The sequence below is a fragment of the Haliotis rubra genome, unplaced genomic scaffold (assembly GCF_003918875.1).
Source record: "Haliotis rubra isolate DU_JTF1 unplaced genomic scaffold, ASM391887v1 Scf603, whole genome shotgun sequence".
Taxonomy (NCBI): Eukaryota; Metazoa; Mollusca; class Gastropoda; order Lepetellida; family Haliotidae; genus Haliotis; species Haliotis rubra.
This window is the reverse complement of record NW_025767306.1, coordinates 437691-459247: the sequence shown is the minus strand read 5'-3', so window position 1 is coordinate 459247 and position 21557 is coordinate 437691. Positions and strand designations below refer to the sequence as shown.

General features: G+C 41.1%; 1 protein-coding gene across 10 annotated transcripts in view; it reads left to right on the top strand.

Annotated features, from left to right (window-relative positions):
• LOC124255617 (protein MTSS 2-like) overlaps nucleotides 1-21557 on the top strand; it is a 114262-nt gene that overhangs the window by 81844 nt on the left and 10861 nt on the right. For 3 of the 10 annotated variants that reach the window (XM_046689514.1, XM_046689506.1, XM_046689511.1), the window contains exons 7-14: nucleotides 8666-8823; nucleotides 9419-9580; nucleotides 11974-12117; nucleotides 13688-13804; nucleotides 17131-17569; nucleotides 18242-18390; nucleotides 20857-20970; nucleotides 21417-21443. In XM_046689514.1, coding sequence (XP_046545470.1) covers nucleotides 8666-8823; nucleotides 9419-9580; nucleotides 11974-12117; nucleotides 13688-13804; nucleotides 17131-17569; nucleotides 18242-18390; nucleotides 20857-20970; nucleotides 21417-21443 — 1310 coding nt within the window. The remainder of the gene's footprint in view (nucleotides 1-8665; nucleotides 8824-9418; nucleotides 9581-11973; nucleotides 12118-13687; nucleotides 13805-17130; nucleotides 17570-18241; nucleotides 18391-20856; nucleotides 20971-21416; nucleotides 21444-21557) is intronic. The other 7 variants (XM_046689509.1, XM_046689508.1, XM_046689507.1 and 4 more) reach the window with 7 other exon arrangements.

Genomic DNA, 21557 nt, shown 5'->3' with positions numbered 1-21557 from the left:
TGAAGATGCATGTGTCTTTTCTGTGTCATCTCTGTGTAATGTCTGTCCTTTGGGCCCCGTAGGTGCTAGGATCTGCTGATCATGGGTTCACTCTGTCATTCTTGACCTAATGGTACCAAACCTGTGCCTGTTGGCTTTAACCAAGGATTCTGAAGTGAGTGAGTTAGTATGGTTTTACGCGATTTTAGCAATATTCCAGCAATATCATGGTGGGAGAGTCGCCAGAAATGGGCTTCACACATTGTACCCATGTGGTGAATCGAACCTGGGCCTTTGGAAAGTCTAGTAGTGTCACTTCAAATTTTTCTACCTACAAGTAACTGCTAACCAGTGATAGGAGCAGATTAATTAAAAGTGAAAAGTTTATTTGACCTAGTTTGTCGTACAGACCCTGAAGCAAATATATCCAAGAAAGCCCACGCAAGTCTAGAAAATTGGCAAGTTTAGATTTCCTAAATGAAGAAAGTCTCAGGGCTCCTTTTCATTATATTTTAATATTTTTTTTACTATGAACTTTTTTCAGTAAAATATGTTCATTTCAGAGACTAGTTGTTAGTCTATATTTGACCCTGCTCACCAACTTTCTTTGTCCTTAGATATTAGAATCAAACGGGGTTAAAAACAGCTCAAATTTAGAAAAATGAAGATTATGTTACTAACTTAACTTTTTTGCATAGTCATCAAAAATAGTTGTTAAAAACTGTCGATATTGAGCTTAAAGATTTGGTCCCCTCTTTGGATCAACACAGGAAGATGTAACAATTGCCACTTCTGTTCGATGTCTGCTCTCTCTGTGTGCTATAAAGCAGTGTCTTTGATAAGAGAGTTTATCTTTAAGATAAGATCTGGTGCATCCCATGATGGCAGCACTTCCTGTAACTGCTATTACTGTCACCTACGAGATAGATCTGCTGTCTGCCCTCCATATTGTTTTTTGTCGTCTGCATGTCACTGTGCCCCGAGAGCAGATGGCTGGGAACAGAAGTAAAGCAGACGTCATCTTCAGCACTGTTGCTAGTCAATGAATATTGTTCACTGATTACAGGACTGGTGCCAGAAGCATCAGCTTTGGTAGAAATAAGATTATCATGTTGTCATTGAGCAGACGTCATCTTCAGCACTGTTGCTAGTCAATGAATACTGTTCACTGATTACAGCACTGGTGCCAGAAGCATCAGCTTTGGTAGAAATATGATCATGTCATGAATAAGTTCTTTTTTTATCATGGTGTTCTGGAAAATCAATATCAATTTGCATTTAGTATCCTAACCCGTTTTCTATCATTTCTGTTGTGTTTGTTGCAGCATGGGCGTTTTATATTTAAGAAATATATTAATATTTTGATAGGTATTACCATGGAGTAAGTAAACAGGGTTATGGGTGCTTGCAGGGTCTGTCTATATTTGAGTGGCAAGTTCCTCTCAAGTGTAATTGAATATAGAAACATGGAATACCAGGCTGATGACATGTGGAATGTTTCAGTTGATTCCAGGAATTTTACCAATATCTTATTGCACGTGCTCAGACCTCCATTACAGGGGTTTGTGAAATTCAAATGGAAGTGTCACTTATATGTTGCATGCAGTCTACAATTTTGATTAGTTTTAACGAAATGTCAGTCTCTCTTGCATCAACAGAGATTGCAATGCGAACAGGACACAGGAGGGAAAACTTTTAGGGGTAGAGGATGACATGGTGGTCATGGTGGATGTTCCTTGGTGGTGGAGACTTTGGAGGATGAAGCCATTGAAAACTTGGGGGTGGAGGCCTTGTTTTATCTTGGTGGGGTGGGTTTCGGGGAGGAAGGAGATTCTGGATAATATCAGTAAGAGACACACTGCTGTAGGATTGTTTGGTCTCAAGACATGGTGATTGTTCCGATAACAATATTGAGCAGATAGAATATCATGATGTATTGAAGTTGGATGATTTAGTCCAGATTTTATTATTTTTCCTTATCCTGACTCATGCTCTTTTGCTTGTCCCCTTCCTCTTGCGAACATAGTGGAACACTTGTATCTCCTTAATTGAAGCTCCCTTCAATGTAAAATCACTAATTGGTACTCACCCACGAGTTACCTCCCCTGCCGTAAGCGCGGGAACAGGTGTCGCCACCCTCTGGCCTCATGCTTCACTCTCTCCTTCTTCGCCCAGTGAGCAGGATGTGAGAGCGCCTGTGTCTCCTTACACACTATATCCTTTGGTTTTTCTTAGTTAGTTACCTTTTATAGTTTACTATAAAGGTATAGCTAGTATCCTTCAGTTATTTGCGTTAATAATTAATCGTATTTCTACTGTTTATTCACGTGAGTTCGTGATTGTTCAGCTAGTTTTACATTGATGAAAAACTGTACTATTTGTAGATTACGTTTTTCCGCTGCGGATCCGCATGTGGTATGCCCTAGTTGTACTACGCCTTGTGCGTTTGACTCACGTTGCAGTTACTGCATAAATTTAACCAATTCTGCCTTTGATAAATACCATCTTTGCGTCTTGAGACGTGTTGCAGATAGGTCACGCAAACTAGGTGTAGACATGGCCGATACGTCGGATTGCCCATCCAGTCAACTGCTGTCGAGTGATCCCCTCCCGTCTGGTGTTCTGCTTGAGACCCCATCGGAAGAGGGACGTGGGATGCAGTCCGTCACCTCTAAGAAGCGACCGGCCTCTCCAGACATCCAGTCATCGCAGACAAAGTCCAAGAGGGCCTCAACGTCTTCTCAACGCAGACTTCGTACCCCCAGGGCAGCGTCTTCCTCCAAAGGGAAATCTCACGAAGTCATCGAGAACTTTCTCAGGCGAGATCGTTCCAGCAGCAGAATTGGGCCTCTACGATGACCAGCCGATCATCATACCCGACATCACATACATACAAGAAGCGACCAGTGACAGCGACAGTGACGTCAGCAGAGATCAACAAGCAGCCTGATGCCTCTACACTGATGTCAGACGAGATCGCTGAGGGCCCCACCGCTAACACAGCAGAAAGGGCACCATCTACTACGTCGCAGATCATCCCAAACGATCTTATGAAACAGATCATGATTATGATGGAAGGCCACTATAGACTGGAGAAGCAGCCATCCCAGGGTCCGAGCCTTCGCGAAGGCTCCAACGTAGACAGCACCCCAGGGCACCATCTGTCAACGTAGCAGCCCGCGACAATGCAGCCTTCGCGAAGGAAGTCACAGACCACCTCGACGAAGGACCCAGATGTACAGCCTTCGCGAAGGCCTTCGCGAAAGCGGAAGAATCATCACCTTCTTCAAGGCCATACTCAGATATGGAATCTGATCACCAGACCACACGCATGAAGCCTTCGCGAAGGTCATATCATCGTTCCCCAGGACCGGACGCTGAAAGCTTCGCGGCGCGTTCGCGAAGGACACCTGAACCCAGATCGCGTCTTCATCTAAAAGATCAGCAAGGGACTACACAAGAGCTTCGCGAAGCTATCAGTCCCCTCATAGATCGCCAAGAAGGTCAACCTATCGATATAGATCACCAAGACGATCACCTCGCCGATCACCACGTCGATCACCTCACAGGTCTGCACATAAGCCTACAACTAGATCTCCACAAGCGTCAAACGATATAGAGATAGAGCCACACAGCCCTACATCAGAAGAGCAACAACCTCTTATCTATGATGATGGAATGGAAGATGATGGAGGAATTATTTTCTCAGATGCAGAGATAAGATATTGGATGGTCAATAATCTAGATCTCTCATCACCTTCCAAGAGTGGCAATAAAGCAGACTTATCTGATGAAAGAAGATGACGCAGATGCTATTACACTACCCCCAATCGACCGATTAGCGGTACCTCAGAACCTAGATACAGCATTTAACAAAGCCACAAAGGTTCAGACGCCACATCTGCCAAATTTCAGCGCCAAGAAGTTCTCCACGCATAATATGGAACCCTTCTTCAAAGCGCAAGACATCGATGAGAACTATAAGCTGATCTCGATGCCAAGAACAAGTACTACAAGATTGATGATCGAAATTGGTTCAGATAGAAACCATGACGAGTATGTTCTTCGGTCTAAATAGATCTAGAACAATAAATGAGACACTTATCTCCAGATTTGAACACGACCTCTGAAGATGACAGAATGATTTACTTTCGGCCCTACTGATGCAAAAAAGAAGGACCAGCAGTTTTAACAGATCATCTGGCGTCTGTCTCAGCAGCACTGACCTTAGCTCGTCGTCAAGGCCTCCTAGCTTCCTGCAACTGGGGTGAGAACTTTACAGCTCCACTATATACAGCCCGTGGTCTTCCCCATCCATATTTGACGGAGGAATAGACACAGTCTCCAAAGAAGTCACCAAGGATTCTAGAGAAGTCCTGATGATTAAATCGATGGACCGCTAGCCAGTGTCATTCGACAGACTTCACAAAGATACTCAGGAGATCTAAATTCACGGGCCTACAAAGAGCTAGAGACAGGAAGATTGCCAGTTCCAGGGGAAGAGATTCTTTTAAATTAAGCCCATATGGCAACTATAGAGGAGGGTCAGGACGAGGCAGGACACCCAGAGGTTCCCGCAACTATAAACGCTGAAAGACAGGTTGAACGACTGGAGTCTTCCACCCCAGCCGTTCCAGTACAACCGTCACAAGTGGGTGGGCGTCTTCAACTACACTGGAAAAACTGGGGAATACTTCAAGACACCTATGTCTCCAACATTCTTCAACGGTTTATTATCCCACTACAGGCCAAGCCTCCACTAACAGTCAACCCTCACAAGTTCGAGGTAGAGGCACAACAACTACTAAAGTTAAGAGAGGCGGTTACATTACTCCTAACCAAGCAGGCCATAGAAGTAATAGAGCAAGGAAACATCGAACCAGGTTTCTACTCCCCAGTTTTCCTAGTACCCAAGAAGAACTCCAAGGAGAAATACAGACTCATTTACAACATGAGCTTATTCAACAAGACTTACTTAAACAAACCACCCAGGTTCACTATGATACATCTACCGCAGCTACGGCAGATGATTAAGCCCCATGGACTACATGGGCAGTATAGATCTACAAGATGCTTATCTGCACATCCCAATACATCCCGAATCCAGGAAATACCTTCGGTTTACGCTAGGCGGGTTACATTACCAGTGGAAAGTACTCCCATTCGAATAGCATCAGCCCCATGGTTATTCACGAGGATAACGAAACCGATTGTTATCTATCTACATCGTCAAGGGCTACGCGAGTGCGTTCTTCCTCGACGGACGGGATACAAGTAGATCAAGATCCACAGCATCTCAAACTACAGTTAAACTACATCATAAAGCTACTAACACAGCTGGGATGGTTAGTAAACTTACACAAGTCGGACCTAGTACCATCGCAAGATCTGCAATTCCTAGGAATCCGATTTATCACCAATCTCAACCGTATAGTAGTACCAGAAGACCGTTGGCTCAAGATCCAACAGATCATTCCACCAGCTCTACTGTCACCGCTACCACTTCGACAATGGCAGAGCTTACTAGGTCTTCTAACATCAGCCCAAGACTTGACAGTCATAGGCAGATTACAGTTACGTCCGTTACAGGTCTTCGTCAATACACATCTCGACGACCTACAACCATTCAGTCTACCGATACATCTCAGACCTCATCTATTATGGTGGACAAAGAAATCGAATGTCTGCGAAGGGATTTGTTTAGCAGAGCAGGAATTCAAGACCCATCTATATGTAGACGCGTCGCTCCAAGGTTGGGGAGCTCATCTCTCCAATCGGACGGCATCAGGGTTATGGACTCAGCTAGAAAGCAAACTCCACATAAACGCATTAGAGATGAAAGCTGTAATCAACGCCATAAGACATTGGAGCAACATTCTACAGAATGCGCACCTGATGATACATACCGACAACTTCGACAGTGGCGTTTTATGTGAACAGACAAGGCTCAACGAGATCGCCAACCTTTTGAATTTAACCTTTCAACTGTTGAATTAATCCAAGATCTAAATCTACATGTCAAAGCATGCCACATTCCGGAGCCAGGAATATACTAGCAGACGCACTCTCGACGCCACATCTACCGTCACGACAGAATGGATGCTCAATACAGAGATATTTGCACAGATAATCAAGCAAATAGGGCCCGCTAGTAGATCTATTCGCCACAAGGTTCAACAATCAACTACCGACATTAGGTGTCACCAGTGCCAGACCCACAAGCATGGGCAACAGACGCTCTAAGCATTTCATGGGAAGGCCTCAATGCGTCGCCAGCGTTTCGCTTCAGCAATAATACCTCTAGTATTACAGAAAATCAACCAAGCGCCAGAGCCTACAACTCACTTTGGTCGCTTCTATTGGCCCGGCCAGAACGTGGTTTCCGCCTTAATACAAGATATCGGTCAACCGCACTAGAACTACCCAAGCGCCAAAACCTGTTAATACATCCTCACACCAAACAGGTGCACAGAAACCCAGAAGTATTCAAACTTCACGTATGGACTGTATTAAAATGTGTTTAAACAAGAGAGGATATTCTACCAGGGCTGCAAAAGCGATCACGCTTGCCTTACGATACTCAACGTAACTTGTATGCGATGACAAGTGGCAAAGTTTCAAAAATTATGCAACAAACAAGGGTTTTACAGCGAGAGATGCTACATCCTCCTCAAGTGGCAGACTATTTGTGTTACTTACGGCAAAACAAACATTTAAAAGGCTCGACATTGTCAACATATCTTGCGCCGCTTAGTTCTGTGATTTCTATGAGAACGGGTGTTAAATTAACAAGAACACCAGAGTTACTGGCCTTACTACGTGCTTTCGATTGGAGGACCAAAGCGGAAATTCCACGCCCCAGCTTGGGATCTGAATGTAGTTTTACTGACACCTCACAAGTGAGGATTACGAACCATTGGAATCGACAACGTTTGAATTTCTCTCACAGAAAACAGTCTTCCTGTTATCGCTAGCCACGGCAGCCATAATATCTGAAATTCATGCTCTAGATTATGAGAGGATACAGTTTGATGAAAATCAAAGACAGCGCACCTGGGATTAAGATGGGATTTCATCGCTAAAAATCAACTACCAGGTCAACCAGACAGGTTATTTCACATCCCTGCGCTATCCTCAATTCTTGGATCTCAAGATACATTGGACTTATCTCTATGCCCAGTACGAGCTCTCATAATCTATTTACGTCGTTCCAAAACAAGGCGAAGATCGCTCAGAAGATTGTTCATCCCGTTATAACCTACAAATCAGACAGAAGTCTCTCTTACCACCATATCAATATGGATAAGAACTGTCATTTTACGCCTATATAGGGCAGCAGGACTGGACCCTCCAACAGCATCAAATCCCCATGAAATCAGGGCATTGGCATCCACCCTCGCCCTTCATGGTAACTGTTCATTGAATACAATTATGGAAGGATGCTTTTGGAAATCTAACATGGTGTTTGCTAATCACTATCTCAGAGATATCACCACCGAGGACGTCTCTGGCATTCATCATTTCGGTCCTTTGGTCCTCGCTCAGCAATTGACAGTCCCTCGTAGGCGTTAATATTCACCCCCACGAGATTATTAGATATATGATACATATATTCACTAGCTTATAACTCCATGGAGTTCTAGGGCTATGTACATATTTAGCTTAGGTTATTCAACCTTAAGCTCATACTGAGTTATATTCAGTGTACAGCTACGTTAGAGTAGCAGTTTATATATATATATTGATATATCAGTATATTAGTAAGGTAATACCCCACTTATAGTGTATATATCTATGGATTATTATAAGGAAATATCCTAAGTCTCAATGCCTTATGAAGTTCCAAGAGGGGTATTACAATATCACTTACTTAAATCACTAATTAATCCAAAGTATTCTGTTTACCCACCACCTCTCGATTGGATTCTACAAGCAAAGAGCATGAGTCAGGATAAGGAAAATATGTAATTTTCTGAGTAAAATTGATATTTTATACTTATCCTGACTCATGAGGTTAGCCCTCCCATCCTCCCCACATAACACTTTGGATTTCCCTGTAAATTCAAGTGTTGGGCTCGCAAAATCAGGAGAGAGTGAAGCATGAGGCCAGAGGGTGGCGACACCTGTTCCCGCGCTTACGGCAGGGGAGGTAACTCGGGGGTGAGTACCAATTAGTGATTTTACATTGAAGGGAGCTTCAATTAAGGAGATACAAGTGTTCCACTATGTTCGCAAGAGGAAGGGGACAAGCAAAAGAGCATGAGTCAGGATAAGTATAAAATATCAATTTTACTCAGAAAATTACATATTTACATTTATATCTCAACTGAGTGGGATAGTGAACTACAGAAAGGCAAAAACCGAAACACATTTTATTTGGCTCTGATGGCAGTCTTGGAGTTCGCTGGGTCCTGTTCTGACCTGAACGTGATGTGTACATGTTACGTACACCATTCTTAAGAAAAATACAGATAATGGATGAGTTGGGTAAATAGTATTATGGCAGAATATTTCTAGAATTATGACGTGTGGTCAGTTCCTTCTTTGTCTTGTCTTCATTTCATGCAAGGTAGACATGCAGAAGGTGAAATTGTCAGTTGCCTGAATGGCCTCTCTTTTTGTCCAGGCAGTAGAAACATGCAGATGTCAGACAGTCCGTTCCCTAAGTCTCTTCTCTTTGTTTCAGGCAAGGGTGACATTCAGAGCAGACTGGACAACGCCATGCAGGATGTAAACGACAAGTACCTCCTTTTGGAGGAATCTGAAAAGAGCTGTGTGCGGACAGCCCTCATCGAGGAGCGGGCCAGATACTGTGTCTTCGTCAGTGCTCTCAAGCCGTTTGTTGTGAGTAGAGCCAGGACTGAATGCTGAACCCATAACAAGATTTGAACAGGGATTAATAGTTTCTAAAAATTGACTAGACTAACATGTAGTCCCAGAAATACAGTTATCTTTTTTAAAGATCTGTATCTTCAAAGTATACAATAAAACCTAAATGTGTCCAGAGCAATGATTTCCAAGAGCAGACGCAATCTAGACTTGCCAGTCGTTCTTGATGTTGGCTGGATTTATTTCTTAATGTGTTCTTTATGTTCTGGGAGACAGATAACTAACTAAAATCTCAACTTAACTTTTGACTTTTTCTGTTACTGAACAGCTTTATTTCAGACTGCATGGAGCTGCAAGGTTTCTGATACAGCTTTTAGCAATAATCACTCATCAGGCGTACCCAAACATTCTACTGTCCCAGATGATACTTTGGGGAAAATATGTGAATTGATTAAACAGATGTAATCTTATTTCAGTGAAATATCTTAATTTGGGTGATTTCAGTAATACTGTTGAATTGAACATTATTTTTCCTGAGTACAAATGTAGTAATGCCTGACTTTTGACAGTGTTATTCCTCCATGAATGTACACGCGTCTGTGTGTTTCAGGACAATGAGATCAGCCTCCTCACAGAGGTCACGCACCTCCAGGAGATCATCGACAGCTTGTGTAATCAGAGTTCCGACCCCAGTACACTGCCGCCATCTAGTGAGCAGGTGATCATGGACCTGAAGGGGGTCGACCACAGCGTGTGGAACTTTCAGGTAAAGGTAAAGACCGTCTGACAGGGAGTATTGTTTGATGTGGCTGTGGAGTCCCGTCTCAGTCAGGATGTATGGTATCAGTGGGAGGAGGACAAGTATCCAGACATTTCCACGCAAAAAGTCATTTATATATATATTGTTTCCAAATTTAAAAATGTTTTGGTCATTTTGGATGAGTCACTCCAAAAATAAGCCAGTAGACAAGAAAATAGTTCACTCTGACATTAACAGTGCCACATAGTGCAAGATTGATATGTACTCCTTTGCAAGGTAAAGATAGTGTGGAAGTGTAATTAATTCTATCTTCTTGTATCTCTAATTACCTTGTAAATATTTTGAAAAGCAACTATTGGGCCATCTCTTTGAATACCATGTCTATTCATGTCAGCTTGGCATGATATAAATGTGAAAGAATTTTTAAGAAATCTGGTAAGTTTGTCATTGATACTGTTATATAGAGATAAGTAGTATGTATTTGATCATCCTGGATGGGACATGTGTGGAGTTTTGTCTCACTTTGCAAGCTTTCTCTGCACTGTTTGATCTGTACCTGGTATTTTTCTCATTTTGATATGCCTGTCTGACTCACTTTAGTCATTAAATGCCTCTCTTCTCACCCAGCTCACTGGTTTGATACCTCTTGCTGAACCACTTAAGTCATTTGATACCCCTTTCTGACCTTTATATGCCTCTATTCCATTCCTTGTGATACCCCTCCTGACATACTTTAATGGTTTGATACCTTACTTTGGACCCAATGCTGTTATTACAAAGCAACCAACCCACTTCATCCCCACACACCCCAATCTGCCCATCCTTGGGTTTAAGACCTTGTTAGGGACCGAGATTGGTGAAGTACCACTTGATACCCCTTCTGACTGCTTCATTGGTTTGATACCTCTTTTCTGACCCAATTAGTGAATTGATACTCCCTTCTGATCCACTTCAGTTGTTTAATACCCTTTTCCTGTGTACCCACCATCTAGCCCTGTAAAGCAGCTACCACTCTGAGGATAGGGCTCCTGGAAGTGAAACCGTCTGTCATGTGTTCTAAAGGTTGACACAAAACTTTGAATGGCTGTACTGAGAATATTCACAGCCCATAAATTTCCATGTCAGTTTGAAAGAGTATGTATTAGGAGATAGACAAGCCATGTTTACAGTGCAGCACATTACATGGGGATTTGACTGAGCTGAAGAAATCTAGAACCATACATGGTTATATTTTGAGCCATGTTCTTCTCATTTGATACCTCTTACCAAAGACATGATATTATCCAGATTTTCAAGTTTTGTTTTTGTTTCTTCAGTAAATACTATTCATTTATTCTGGTGCGGTGGTGGGGAGTTAATGAGGGGGTGGATGGGTGGGAGAGTGAGAGTGAATGCAAGGGATACTTGAAGATAATATTGACCAATGGTGGGGTTTAATCTGGTTGGTGAGTGAGTGACACTTGAAGATAATATTGACCAATGGTGGGGGTTTAATCTGGTTGATGAGTGAGTGACACTTGAAGATAATATTGACCAATGGTTGGGGTTTGATCTGGTGAGTGAGTGAGTGACACTTGAAGATAATATTGACAAATGGAATTACAGATGTAAACAACAACAACAACAACAACATAACAACTTGAAAAATGAAAAGGGACACCATGCATATCCAACCCCTAGATCTTTTGGACACTTGGTGTAATAGTGATATTTGATACAACTGTTCAGAGTGCAAGTATCACCATGACTCATAGACTAGCAAATCTGACACACTGTGTGTCGGCAGGAAGGAAGTACTTGTCATAGCGCCAAGCTGCTCAGTGAAAACGCTGTCTCTGATCCTTCTATCACTCTGTTCTGCTTCTTGTGTTCTTTGTTAACAGCTATTCCTGGGAAGAATCGACAATGGAGTTGTTAAGTGTATTATATATAGTATTCAAAAAAGGTTAAGAGACATCTGATTCTTTCATGTTACTACAGATAATCTGACCTGGCCACTTGAATAGACCACGATTTATTAATAGTCTCATTATGAAATATGTGTTTCTGAACAACTGCAGCCTTGCTGGGAATTTGGTTTTGAATTAAATAAAAAGACATTCTTTTCTTTTATCTTTAACTCCTGCGAATATGGAAATGATAATCATGATTATGGGGATAAATAATGTATATTATATATCTGCTTTAATATAATTCATTGCAAGAGAATATCAGAATTGTGCAAAGGGAGATAACTCTGTATAAATCTTTCAGTTTTCTTTGAGTTTTGAAAATCATAAACATCTGTTGATTGTTTTGCTGAAGGAGTTTGTGTGTCTTTCTTTTTTATTTTGCTTCTGAATATTTTGTCTGTTGGAAAATGACAACGTTTCTTTGTAGTCATGTAGATTGTTCTATTTTTCCAGCAGACGCCACCAAGTTCACCCAGCTCACTAGGATCGCGCAAGTCTAGCATGTGCAGCATCAGCAGCATTAACAGCTCCTCCAGCGGCTCCACGCAGTCGCACTCGCCCAGCCACCACAACGTGCGCAACCGCACAACTTCACAGGTACACCTCCAACGTTGTATTTGTCAGTGCTCGGTAGAAATTTGTCCTGTGAAATGTTTAACAATGTGATTAACTATACCATATCTTTGTTTGTTATACCATGGCGGGACTACTTTAAATTTGCATTATTCAATTCCCGTACTACACTGAAGTATATCTTGTCAGATGCGTCATTGCCGTACTGATTGCAGCAGCTGGTTTCTGACAATATTGAGAATGATGTTCGTGACATCAATCACTTGTTGGCTCGTTCAGGCTCAATTTTTTACATTCATATAACTCATGAGGTGTTAAGCAACAAACAAGCTCTATTGTACAGTAGAGAGAATAATCTTGGTTAGTCTTGTAATGTTTGATCTGTGCCTAATGGAAACCAGTCTGAATGCTTGGATCCCACCACTCCCCTACACTGTTACATGTAGTCTCTCTTACAGATCCCGAAGCATGGCTTTGATGAAATATTCATCCCAGGCTTTACTCACATCCCTGTTTGAGCTTTTCAGGAAGTTAAGATACTTGAAGGTTCCAATATAATATTGTTTATTTCAGAGACTATATTAATCTGTGTGATATGCTGTGATAACAGAGTACAATGAAACAATAACGTAACAGTCTATATTTCTGTATATATGGTAAATCATTGAGAGTTGTCTCAATTTCTTATAAATATATACTAATATGATATCAGAGCAACCACTCTTGTCTTTTTGCTGTCATCAAACAATACGTTTTTTCAATGTTCAACCAAAATCCTCTTCACTGTCATTTACCCATTATCAGTTGTGCTCCTAATAGTACATTAGAATATAGGGTTGTTTACCCATTATGCCTTTTTGTAATCCCATGATCACTGTGTAGTCGAACGTTCTTATCGTAACAGACGTAAACGCTGTTATCTCCTCTTCCCATGATTCCCTCCATCACTCGATCAGTCTTTCCTGGCACTGCATATAACCTACATGATTGCTGCATGCCTTCATACCATCCAGTCAATGATCGTGTCCGCTGAATCGTGTCGCCAGCTGGGTCGATGTCCATTTATTTGCAGATGTTCATTATTTGAGCTACGACATTGAGCTACTGGTGCATGCTATATTGAATCATGTTTATGGTGTCTGCGGTTTGTGCATGTTGCAGTCAATCAAGACGCTTGCTGTATGCAGCGCTGCTGCTCATTAGGCCGTCACATCAGGAAATTTAACTTTCGTGAAATTATGGTTTCAGTTTTAAATTGAGTTTCTTGTCACTGACAGCTCTTGTAAATCTGAAATGCACAATCTTTATGACCCAATTGAAAAGGTTACATTAGCAATTTTCCACAGAAATTTAAGTCACATCTGATTCCTTGTAAGACGTGTGATTTTTACACAGTTTTTTCTTGAAGTCATTTGTCCGTTTAATATTTGGCATTTTGGGGCGATAATGGTAAGGTCCTGAGCTGTCTTGGCAATATTACCGGTTTGTACCAATTTTGGATATAAGGCGTATACGAGCAGCCGTTCTGAATACCCGACAACCATCATGCATTTGGGCATGTGTATGCTATTATTTTCTCTCTCCACACACACAGCAACCGACCGTGGGAACTCAACGCTTAATGAGCGTGTCATCACAGGACTCCGGCTTCACGTCCCAGGATACGCTGTTCTTGCGGCCCACCACTCCCCTATCCCTTAATCTGCCACAGGTAGGCTTTGTCCCCACACTTCGTCTAGACCGTACACGCCAACAGTCGGCAACTGCCTCTCAGCATCTAGACATTAGTCATAGATCTGCCTGGTTTTACCCTCGTCTTGACAGAAACCTCTCCTCCGTCAAAGTTTCACAAATGTTGAAGTTATGAATATTTGCCCCGAGTGGAGATTACCTCTTTGCAGCATGAAGAATGAAAACTGTATTTTACCTCATAAAATTGGAAATATGTTATACCGTCCATCCCTTTCCTTGAATGCCTTCACAAATGTTGAAGTAATGAATATTTGCCCCGAGGGGAGATTACCTCTTTGCAGCATGAAGAATGAAAACTGTATTTTACCTCATAAAATTGGAAATATGTTATACCGTCCATCCCTTTCCTTGAATGCCTTCACAAATGTTGAAGTAATGAATATTTGCCCCGAGGGGAGATTACCTCTTTGCAGCATGAAGAATGAAAACTGTATTTTACCTCATAAAATTGGAAATATGTTATACCGTCCATCCCTTTCCTTGAATGCATCTGGTGATATATTGATATGAATTACTGTTCGTCTGACCAGTGCCATTCAGGGCCAAACATCGTTTCCTGGTCAGCATGGCATTTCCTACAGTATATCCATGTTATCTCTGTAGAGTCAGTTAATCCCCCCCAATATTGTAAGCATGTACCTGATCATGCATGAGTAAGCACTATGGATGAATGAATGATCCCTTTGGGGTATACCGATCAGTGAAGAAAAGCAAAGAAATACTATTGTACACGCAATATGAGTCCGATGTTTCGTAGAATATATATTAATACTGCTCTTTATTGTTGTCGTACTACAATTTCAAAGCTGTATGTAAGTAGGTCTGACACAAAAACCAATCAGGTATTTCAAAACAGGAGGGGTGGTAGGGTAGCTTTGTGGTTAAAGTGTTTGCCCGTAATGCTGAAGACTTGTTTTCAATTTCCAACACGTGTGCACTGTGTGAAGCCCATTTCTGGTGTCTCCCGGTCATGATACTGCTGGAAAGCAGCGTAAAACCTTACTATCTGCAAAACATGAATTGAAATATTAGTGAAATGGAAGTAGAAACACTTGTCTCCATACAGACAGACAGTCCACATTCATGAAGCAATGTTTAATATTTCAATGTTATAAGAAGCTTCAGAACTATTTCCCTTTTCTTGCTTTCACAACATTTGTTCAACTTGCAACAATAATCATGTCATTCCATAGCATCGTCATGGCAACAGGTGCCCCTCAGATCGATCATGTCATATACTTAGTCAGATGTTAGGTCATTGCTTGCTGTGAAAAGTGCCTCAGTCATCTCAGTCATACCTACACTCATTGGTCATTTGGAAGAGTAGCTGAACTCTGGGAATGCCATGGTCACTGTCACAGACAATCGTTGAGTTGATCTCTTTTATGAGGAAAAAATAAATACTTGTACTGTTTCTAGTGCAGGAGTGGCGGTGGAGTAGTCTAGTGGTTAAAGCGTTGGCTCGTCACGCCGAAGACCCGGGTTCGAATCCCCACATGGGTACAATGAGTGAAACCCATTTCTGCTGTCCCCCGCCGTGATATTGCTGGAATATTGCTAAAAGCGGCGTAAAACCAAACTCAGTCAGTCGGTCTAGTGCAGGATGTTTAGTTGTTTTGCACAATTGCAGACATATGTATTTATGAGGATCACATTAAGAATGACTCCTCAGCAATCCATGCTTGTCTTGAGAGGCGACTAACAGAAAAGGCGTGGTTGATGCTTGTCCTCACATCCTAGTTGAGTAGAAGGATGCTCATGATGTCAGTCACTGGATTGTCTGGTTCAGCCTCAGACATATACAGACAACTGTCATATAGCTGGAATAATGCTGAGTACAACGTTAAACAACAAACAACAGACTTTCCAAAAAGACTTCCTCTTTAGCATTGACCACAGACTAAATATGCATTCGATAAGATGTTGCTCACAAACTATCTTTAGTCACATTTTTTTGTAATCTATCATAAAAGGAGCAATCAAACAAAATATATTGAACCAAGACTTATTCTGTTTTTGTTTATTGTGTCGGGGCGGTGGGGTAGCATAGTAGTTAAAGCGTTGGCTCGTCACGCCGAAGACCCGGGTTCGAATCTCCACACGGGTACATTGTGTGAAGCCCATTTCTGGTGTCCCCTGCCGTGATGTTGCTGGAATATTCCTAAAAGCGGCGTAAAACCAAACTCAGTCAGTCAGTCAGTTTATTGTGGCTTCTGAATGTAACTAAACATAAATAAGTTGCTGATCACCCCGGAGAGTAAAACCAGGTTTCTAGTGCATTTTACTCAGCTTCCAATAGAATGTTTTTAACTACGTAGACACTAGGCATTGGTATGTCAAATATGGCAGGACATGCAGTGTTTGAAATTTTGACAGGTCTTCGGGGGTCCTTGAAGTTTGCTCAGTAAGTGTTTGAATCTAGGGTCTTTTTGAGTTACGGCAAGGACCCTGGAATTTCATGTTTAATTTCGAACACTGTCTTGCATTGTCTAGGTGTATCAACAGTAAGCTTGCACACCATCACCGAACTATCAGATGATTTTGTGGGTGTAAGTGTTGTGTGTCCAGCTTGCATTTTACCATCACCTGCCCACCCTCAGTGTTGTGCCTTTTAACCTCTAATTGCAGCTTGCTGCTTCTTAATGCTTCAAGTACCTTGAATCTGTAACGTGCATCGAGTGCATTGAGACAGACAAACTGAGACAGACCTTGGTATTTGGTTGACGGATTTTGATTTACGGTCGAAAAAATTAGTCAAAAGTTTGATTTGATTTGGTTCCTTTACTTGATAAGAAAATAAAGAAAAATGATTTATGGTTGCAAATTTTTTACTTGCAATCACATAAATATCTCTGATAATTTTGGTAAAAGAAGTTTTTACAGTCATTTGACTGGGTTACATTTGCAGTGTGCATTCATATTCATATTTACAGTCATTTTTGAAAAAAAAAAAGCTTTTCATTCTGATATTTTCTGTCAGTTTTTAAGTTCAGTTAATCCGTAAACCAAGCCAAAAACGAATAATAAAACCTTGTGTTAAGATTAAGTTACAAATGTTGTGAGATGGTAATATATTGTTATTAGCTTACCTGGCTTTAACATCATACTCATATGTAACGTCACCCAGTCAGCTGAAGACAGCATCTCGCCTTAGGAGAATCAAAATATGGATCTGAAGTCTTGAGTCTTTTGTATTAAAACAATTATTACTTTTTCAAGTTTTGATATGTTTGTATATAGTTAATATTGTAATAATTTGTTGACAAGAAAGACAACTATTTTCAGAACTCGGACAAGGACAGTACTAGTACTGGTACCCCTGACGTTGACTCCACCCCAACCACACCCTCAGAACACTACCCCGCTACCCCGTCTGCCAGCTCCACATGGAACAACTGGCCTAATGCCCCCAACAGCGCTCAGAAGGGAGATGACTTCCGCCCACACACGATTTCGTCTGCCTATGAAAAGTCACATCACAATCGCCCAGCTCTGAAAGCGGAACTTTTCCAACCTCCAGCACCGGAGATGTTAGAGAAGCTGAAGGAGGCCGATTCCCGTGGAGCTCAGGGCGGAGCTAAACATGGACGTCCACACAGTACTGTGAGTGCGTCGCCATACTCGCGACCGTCTGCTACAATCAACAAGATGCAGCCAGTCCTCCCACCGCTTGGGCCCAAACCCAAACCCAAGGCTGTGCCACCTCCTATGGTGCCTCATACAGGTGAGTTTTGTAGGATGACTTCATTTGCCATATTGAGTTACGTCCTTTAGCCATGCCTGGGTTTGCTTGTTTGATGAATGCAGTCATAAGATAATTTGCAGTATTATTAGTTTCGTGGAAAACTTTTCAAGGAATAATTTAGATTTCTGTTTATTATAACCAAATTTATAAAGGTGAAATCTGCTTTAAAAAAGCAGGGGCAGTCGGGTAGCCTAGTGGTTAAACCGTTCATTCGTCACGCCGAAGACCTGTGTTCGATTCCTCACATTGGTACAATTTGTGAAGCCCATTTCTAGTGTCCCCTGACGTGATATTGCTTGAATATTTCTAAAAGCGGCGTAAAACTAAACTCACTCACTCATTCACTCACTCACTCAAAAAAAGCAATGTTGATAAATGTATAAATATTTTGTTGTCATCAATAGTGTGGGTTGCTCTGTATACATATATTTTTGTAGGCTCTAAATTAGTGGAGTTTTCAATGTATGAATGTTTTGAATGCTTCACAAAGAGTGTGTGTTCGATGTACATGAGTGGTATGCTTCACGGAGCTGTGGTTCACAGGGTACTAATGTTTTGCTCTCTTCAATAGAGGGAGATGTGTGTGTGTGTCTGCACCAGTACTTGGATAATTGCGTGTGTTACATTATTTTGTGGGTATCCTGGTTTCAGTTTCCCAATCGCCGATCTACGCAAACGCCGCTGAGATAGCTCAGATGGCTGCTGATAAGAAGAAGGACGTGGAGCCAGTGATCGTCCACTCCCCCGACAGCGACACATCGTCCTCGCCCCCAACCCCATCTAATAATGCTGCTGCACAGGTAACGACAGGACTCCGGGGGCTCCAGCTGGCCATGTCATGGTCACATCATCACTCCTGTAGCTGACTCATACAAGACTTAACCACTGGGCTTCTGTGGACATCACCAAGGGGGACAACTCTTACAGTCTAAGGGCGATAACTCTTACAGTCTGAGGGGATAACTCTTACAGTCTGAGGGGATAACTCTTACAATCCAAGGGGGATAACTCTTACAGTCCAAGGGGGATAACTCTTACAATTCTGTTTTACTTGTCATCAAAGTTTCCATTTCATCCTGTGCTGTTATATATTGTTATCTTGGTGCTGTTTGTATCATAGATCCATGTTTGATAAAGGGAGATAAGATTTCTTAGAGATCTAATTGCAGCAGACTAAACCCAGGCCCCTTGTTCAACAAAGCCATCTTATGCCTGAAATAATTGTAATTCATATATTTTATCTCTATAGGTAATGTTATAGTTCTAAGATTGATTTTGGGACAGATCCCTGGATATATGACTGGGGAAAGAAAATTATTTGAGTTGAAATGTGTCAGTTGTTTCTGTCATATATTATGAACTGATATTTCAATTTCCTTTATTCAAAAACTAGAAACGTCTTGGAAGAACCCACAATATATTTTCTTGTTTTAAATTTAGTCAGTGTCAATATATTTGTTCAGTGTACACTTGTAATTGAATCCTAATAGGTAGGTAGATAAGGGTTTCGGCCGACTTTGGGCCTTAAAAGGCCTGTATGCGCCCTGAATCCTGATATGGTGTAACATATTGTTGTCTCCCTTGGTGACATTCACAACTCTATGAAACTGTCTCGCCATTATATGTGACTAATTCTTTAATGATTGACATGCTGATTGCTAACACTGAAACCAGTTGTAGAGCATGCTCTCTCAATCAAGCAAGCTGGAACTTTCCTCTTTGTTTGACATCATTTTCTTTCAAACTTTGCTCTTCTGGAAACAGCATTTGATGCTTGTTTGATCTACTTCTATATTCACATGCTACTAAGACAAAGATAAAAAGTTTGATTTTTTTAAGATTATTTTTTAAAGAGATATGTTTTGAACATTGAGGTGGAGCTATTTACTATTACAAAAGGTGAATATGGAAGTGATCGGAGACATTATTTGGACCCTTTCCTTTATGCTGAAGTAGTACCAGGTCAAGTTCTTAACATTTTCTGATATTTGGCATTCCTGTTACATAAGTCTTCTCACTGATGATTTTCTCACTAATTATCAAAATTGGCAGAAACAAAGTATGAAAATTTAGAATTAAAAAGAGAAGTGTAAACATTGAGAAAGTTTTATCGTAATTGGTCTCCACCGGAAATTCTGTTCAAATGAATGCTTTGCTTATACTTAGTTGCAAGTCTTGTGTTTATGCTGTGTTTTAACAATTTATGTAGAGCCTATGACTGCTTAGAACGCTGGAACCCTGAAGCCAACCCAATCATAAATGGGAACTACTGATTAATTCAGACTTTGGCTGATTCTTTTGATCAGTATTCTCAACCAAAACTTGAGTGATTAGAGTCAGTGGGGGTAGTGCAGCGGTTAAAGTGTTCACTTGCGAACATTGGTTTGAATCCCTCTGTGGTTGTCTTCTTGCTCAAGGGTTTGTCCTCCTTTCTAAGCAGTAATATGTAGTCATACTTTCTTGTCGGACACACATCCCTGATTCACTTGATCCTAGGTCTCTCCTTCAGCCGTCTCTCGACATTTTAGCAATTGTGGTTGATTTCCTGGAAGATTACAGGGAAGCCATTAGTGTGAGAGTACAACTTGTAGTGTCTTCATAGCCTTGTTGTTGGACCCGTTACAACTTAAAGAACTTTAAGTTTCAACTTTGTCAGTATAAGTTAGGTGCCTTGATGAACGGAATAAATTATGTCTGCTGCCCGTGTTTTATCCGAAAATATGTTAAAAGATGGTACATATTTCATTGCATTTGGCTCAAGGGTATAAGTGATTGAGTTTAGTTTTACGCCGCGCACTCAGCAACATTCCAGCTATATGGCTGCAGTGTGTAAATAATTGAGTCTGGACTAGACAATCCATTGATCAATAGCATGAGCATTGATCTACGCAATTGGGATATGATGACTCCAAGGGATAAAACAAGGATTGCTTAGCTTAGAGTCAATATTGAAAGCCGATAGCTGCCATGGCAATATAAGTACACAAAAGCTGTCTTCTCAAACTAATCTTAACATCGTGTGATCTGGGACAATGTTCGCCAAATCAAAATTATTCAGGAGACCAATATATCTACTTCTTGGGATTGAAATACAAACAATTTTTGTTAATTCAATCACAGTGGGTGTCCGACAGCAAAGTTCTCTTTTTAACACACTCTCTATAGGTTGAACATGTCTATGTTGAATTACCAACATGTTTTAGTTTATTTTCGAGCTATCTTCTTGGTTTGACCTCTGACCTTTGACCTCTTGCTCCTCTGAACAGCCGTCCCTGACTCAATCAGATATGTTGGACCTTCAGGAGGCCATCAAGTCACTTGATAGCTGCACCGCAGCCTTAAATGTTGAATATGATAGCGACGAGGATGATGTACATAAGGCAAGATTGATTGACGTCTGTCGCCATCGCGTGTGAAAAGTGTGCGCTCCAGATAGATTTGCTTCTGTGGTGTCAAGGTTTTTGGATATTGCACTTTTTTCTGGCACTTTTGGATTCTTTGATTCGATTCAATTTGTAGTAAAAATTGTTTTAAATTGTTGTCTTTTTGTAACAGTCTGTGATAAAATGGTTTCTGGATTAGAAAAGAATAACCGAAGTATGTTAGTGCAGCATCTGTAGTATGTCTTGTGGAATTTTTGTGAATTGTGAAGTTTTCCGTATGTTAATTTCTTTAGACTACTTCTTCGTTGATCTTTAAAAAAAAAAAAAAAAATTATTGTTTCCTGATACTTGAAATAGAAGTTCTTTGAAAAGGGAGAAATTTTCAGTGTTTGTAGATGCCGAAGTATGGAAAGAAAACTTAAATTATTTCGTTTCTCCTTTAGACTAGAAACGGAAGCCCAGACAGCCTGGTAGGACATTTTTCACAATAAGATCAAGCAAAGATGCTTCTCTTCCATCTGCACCTGTTTTTCAAGAGTCACTATCTCAGAACCATCTGCCAAAAATTTACTAGTTCTATTTAT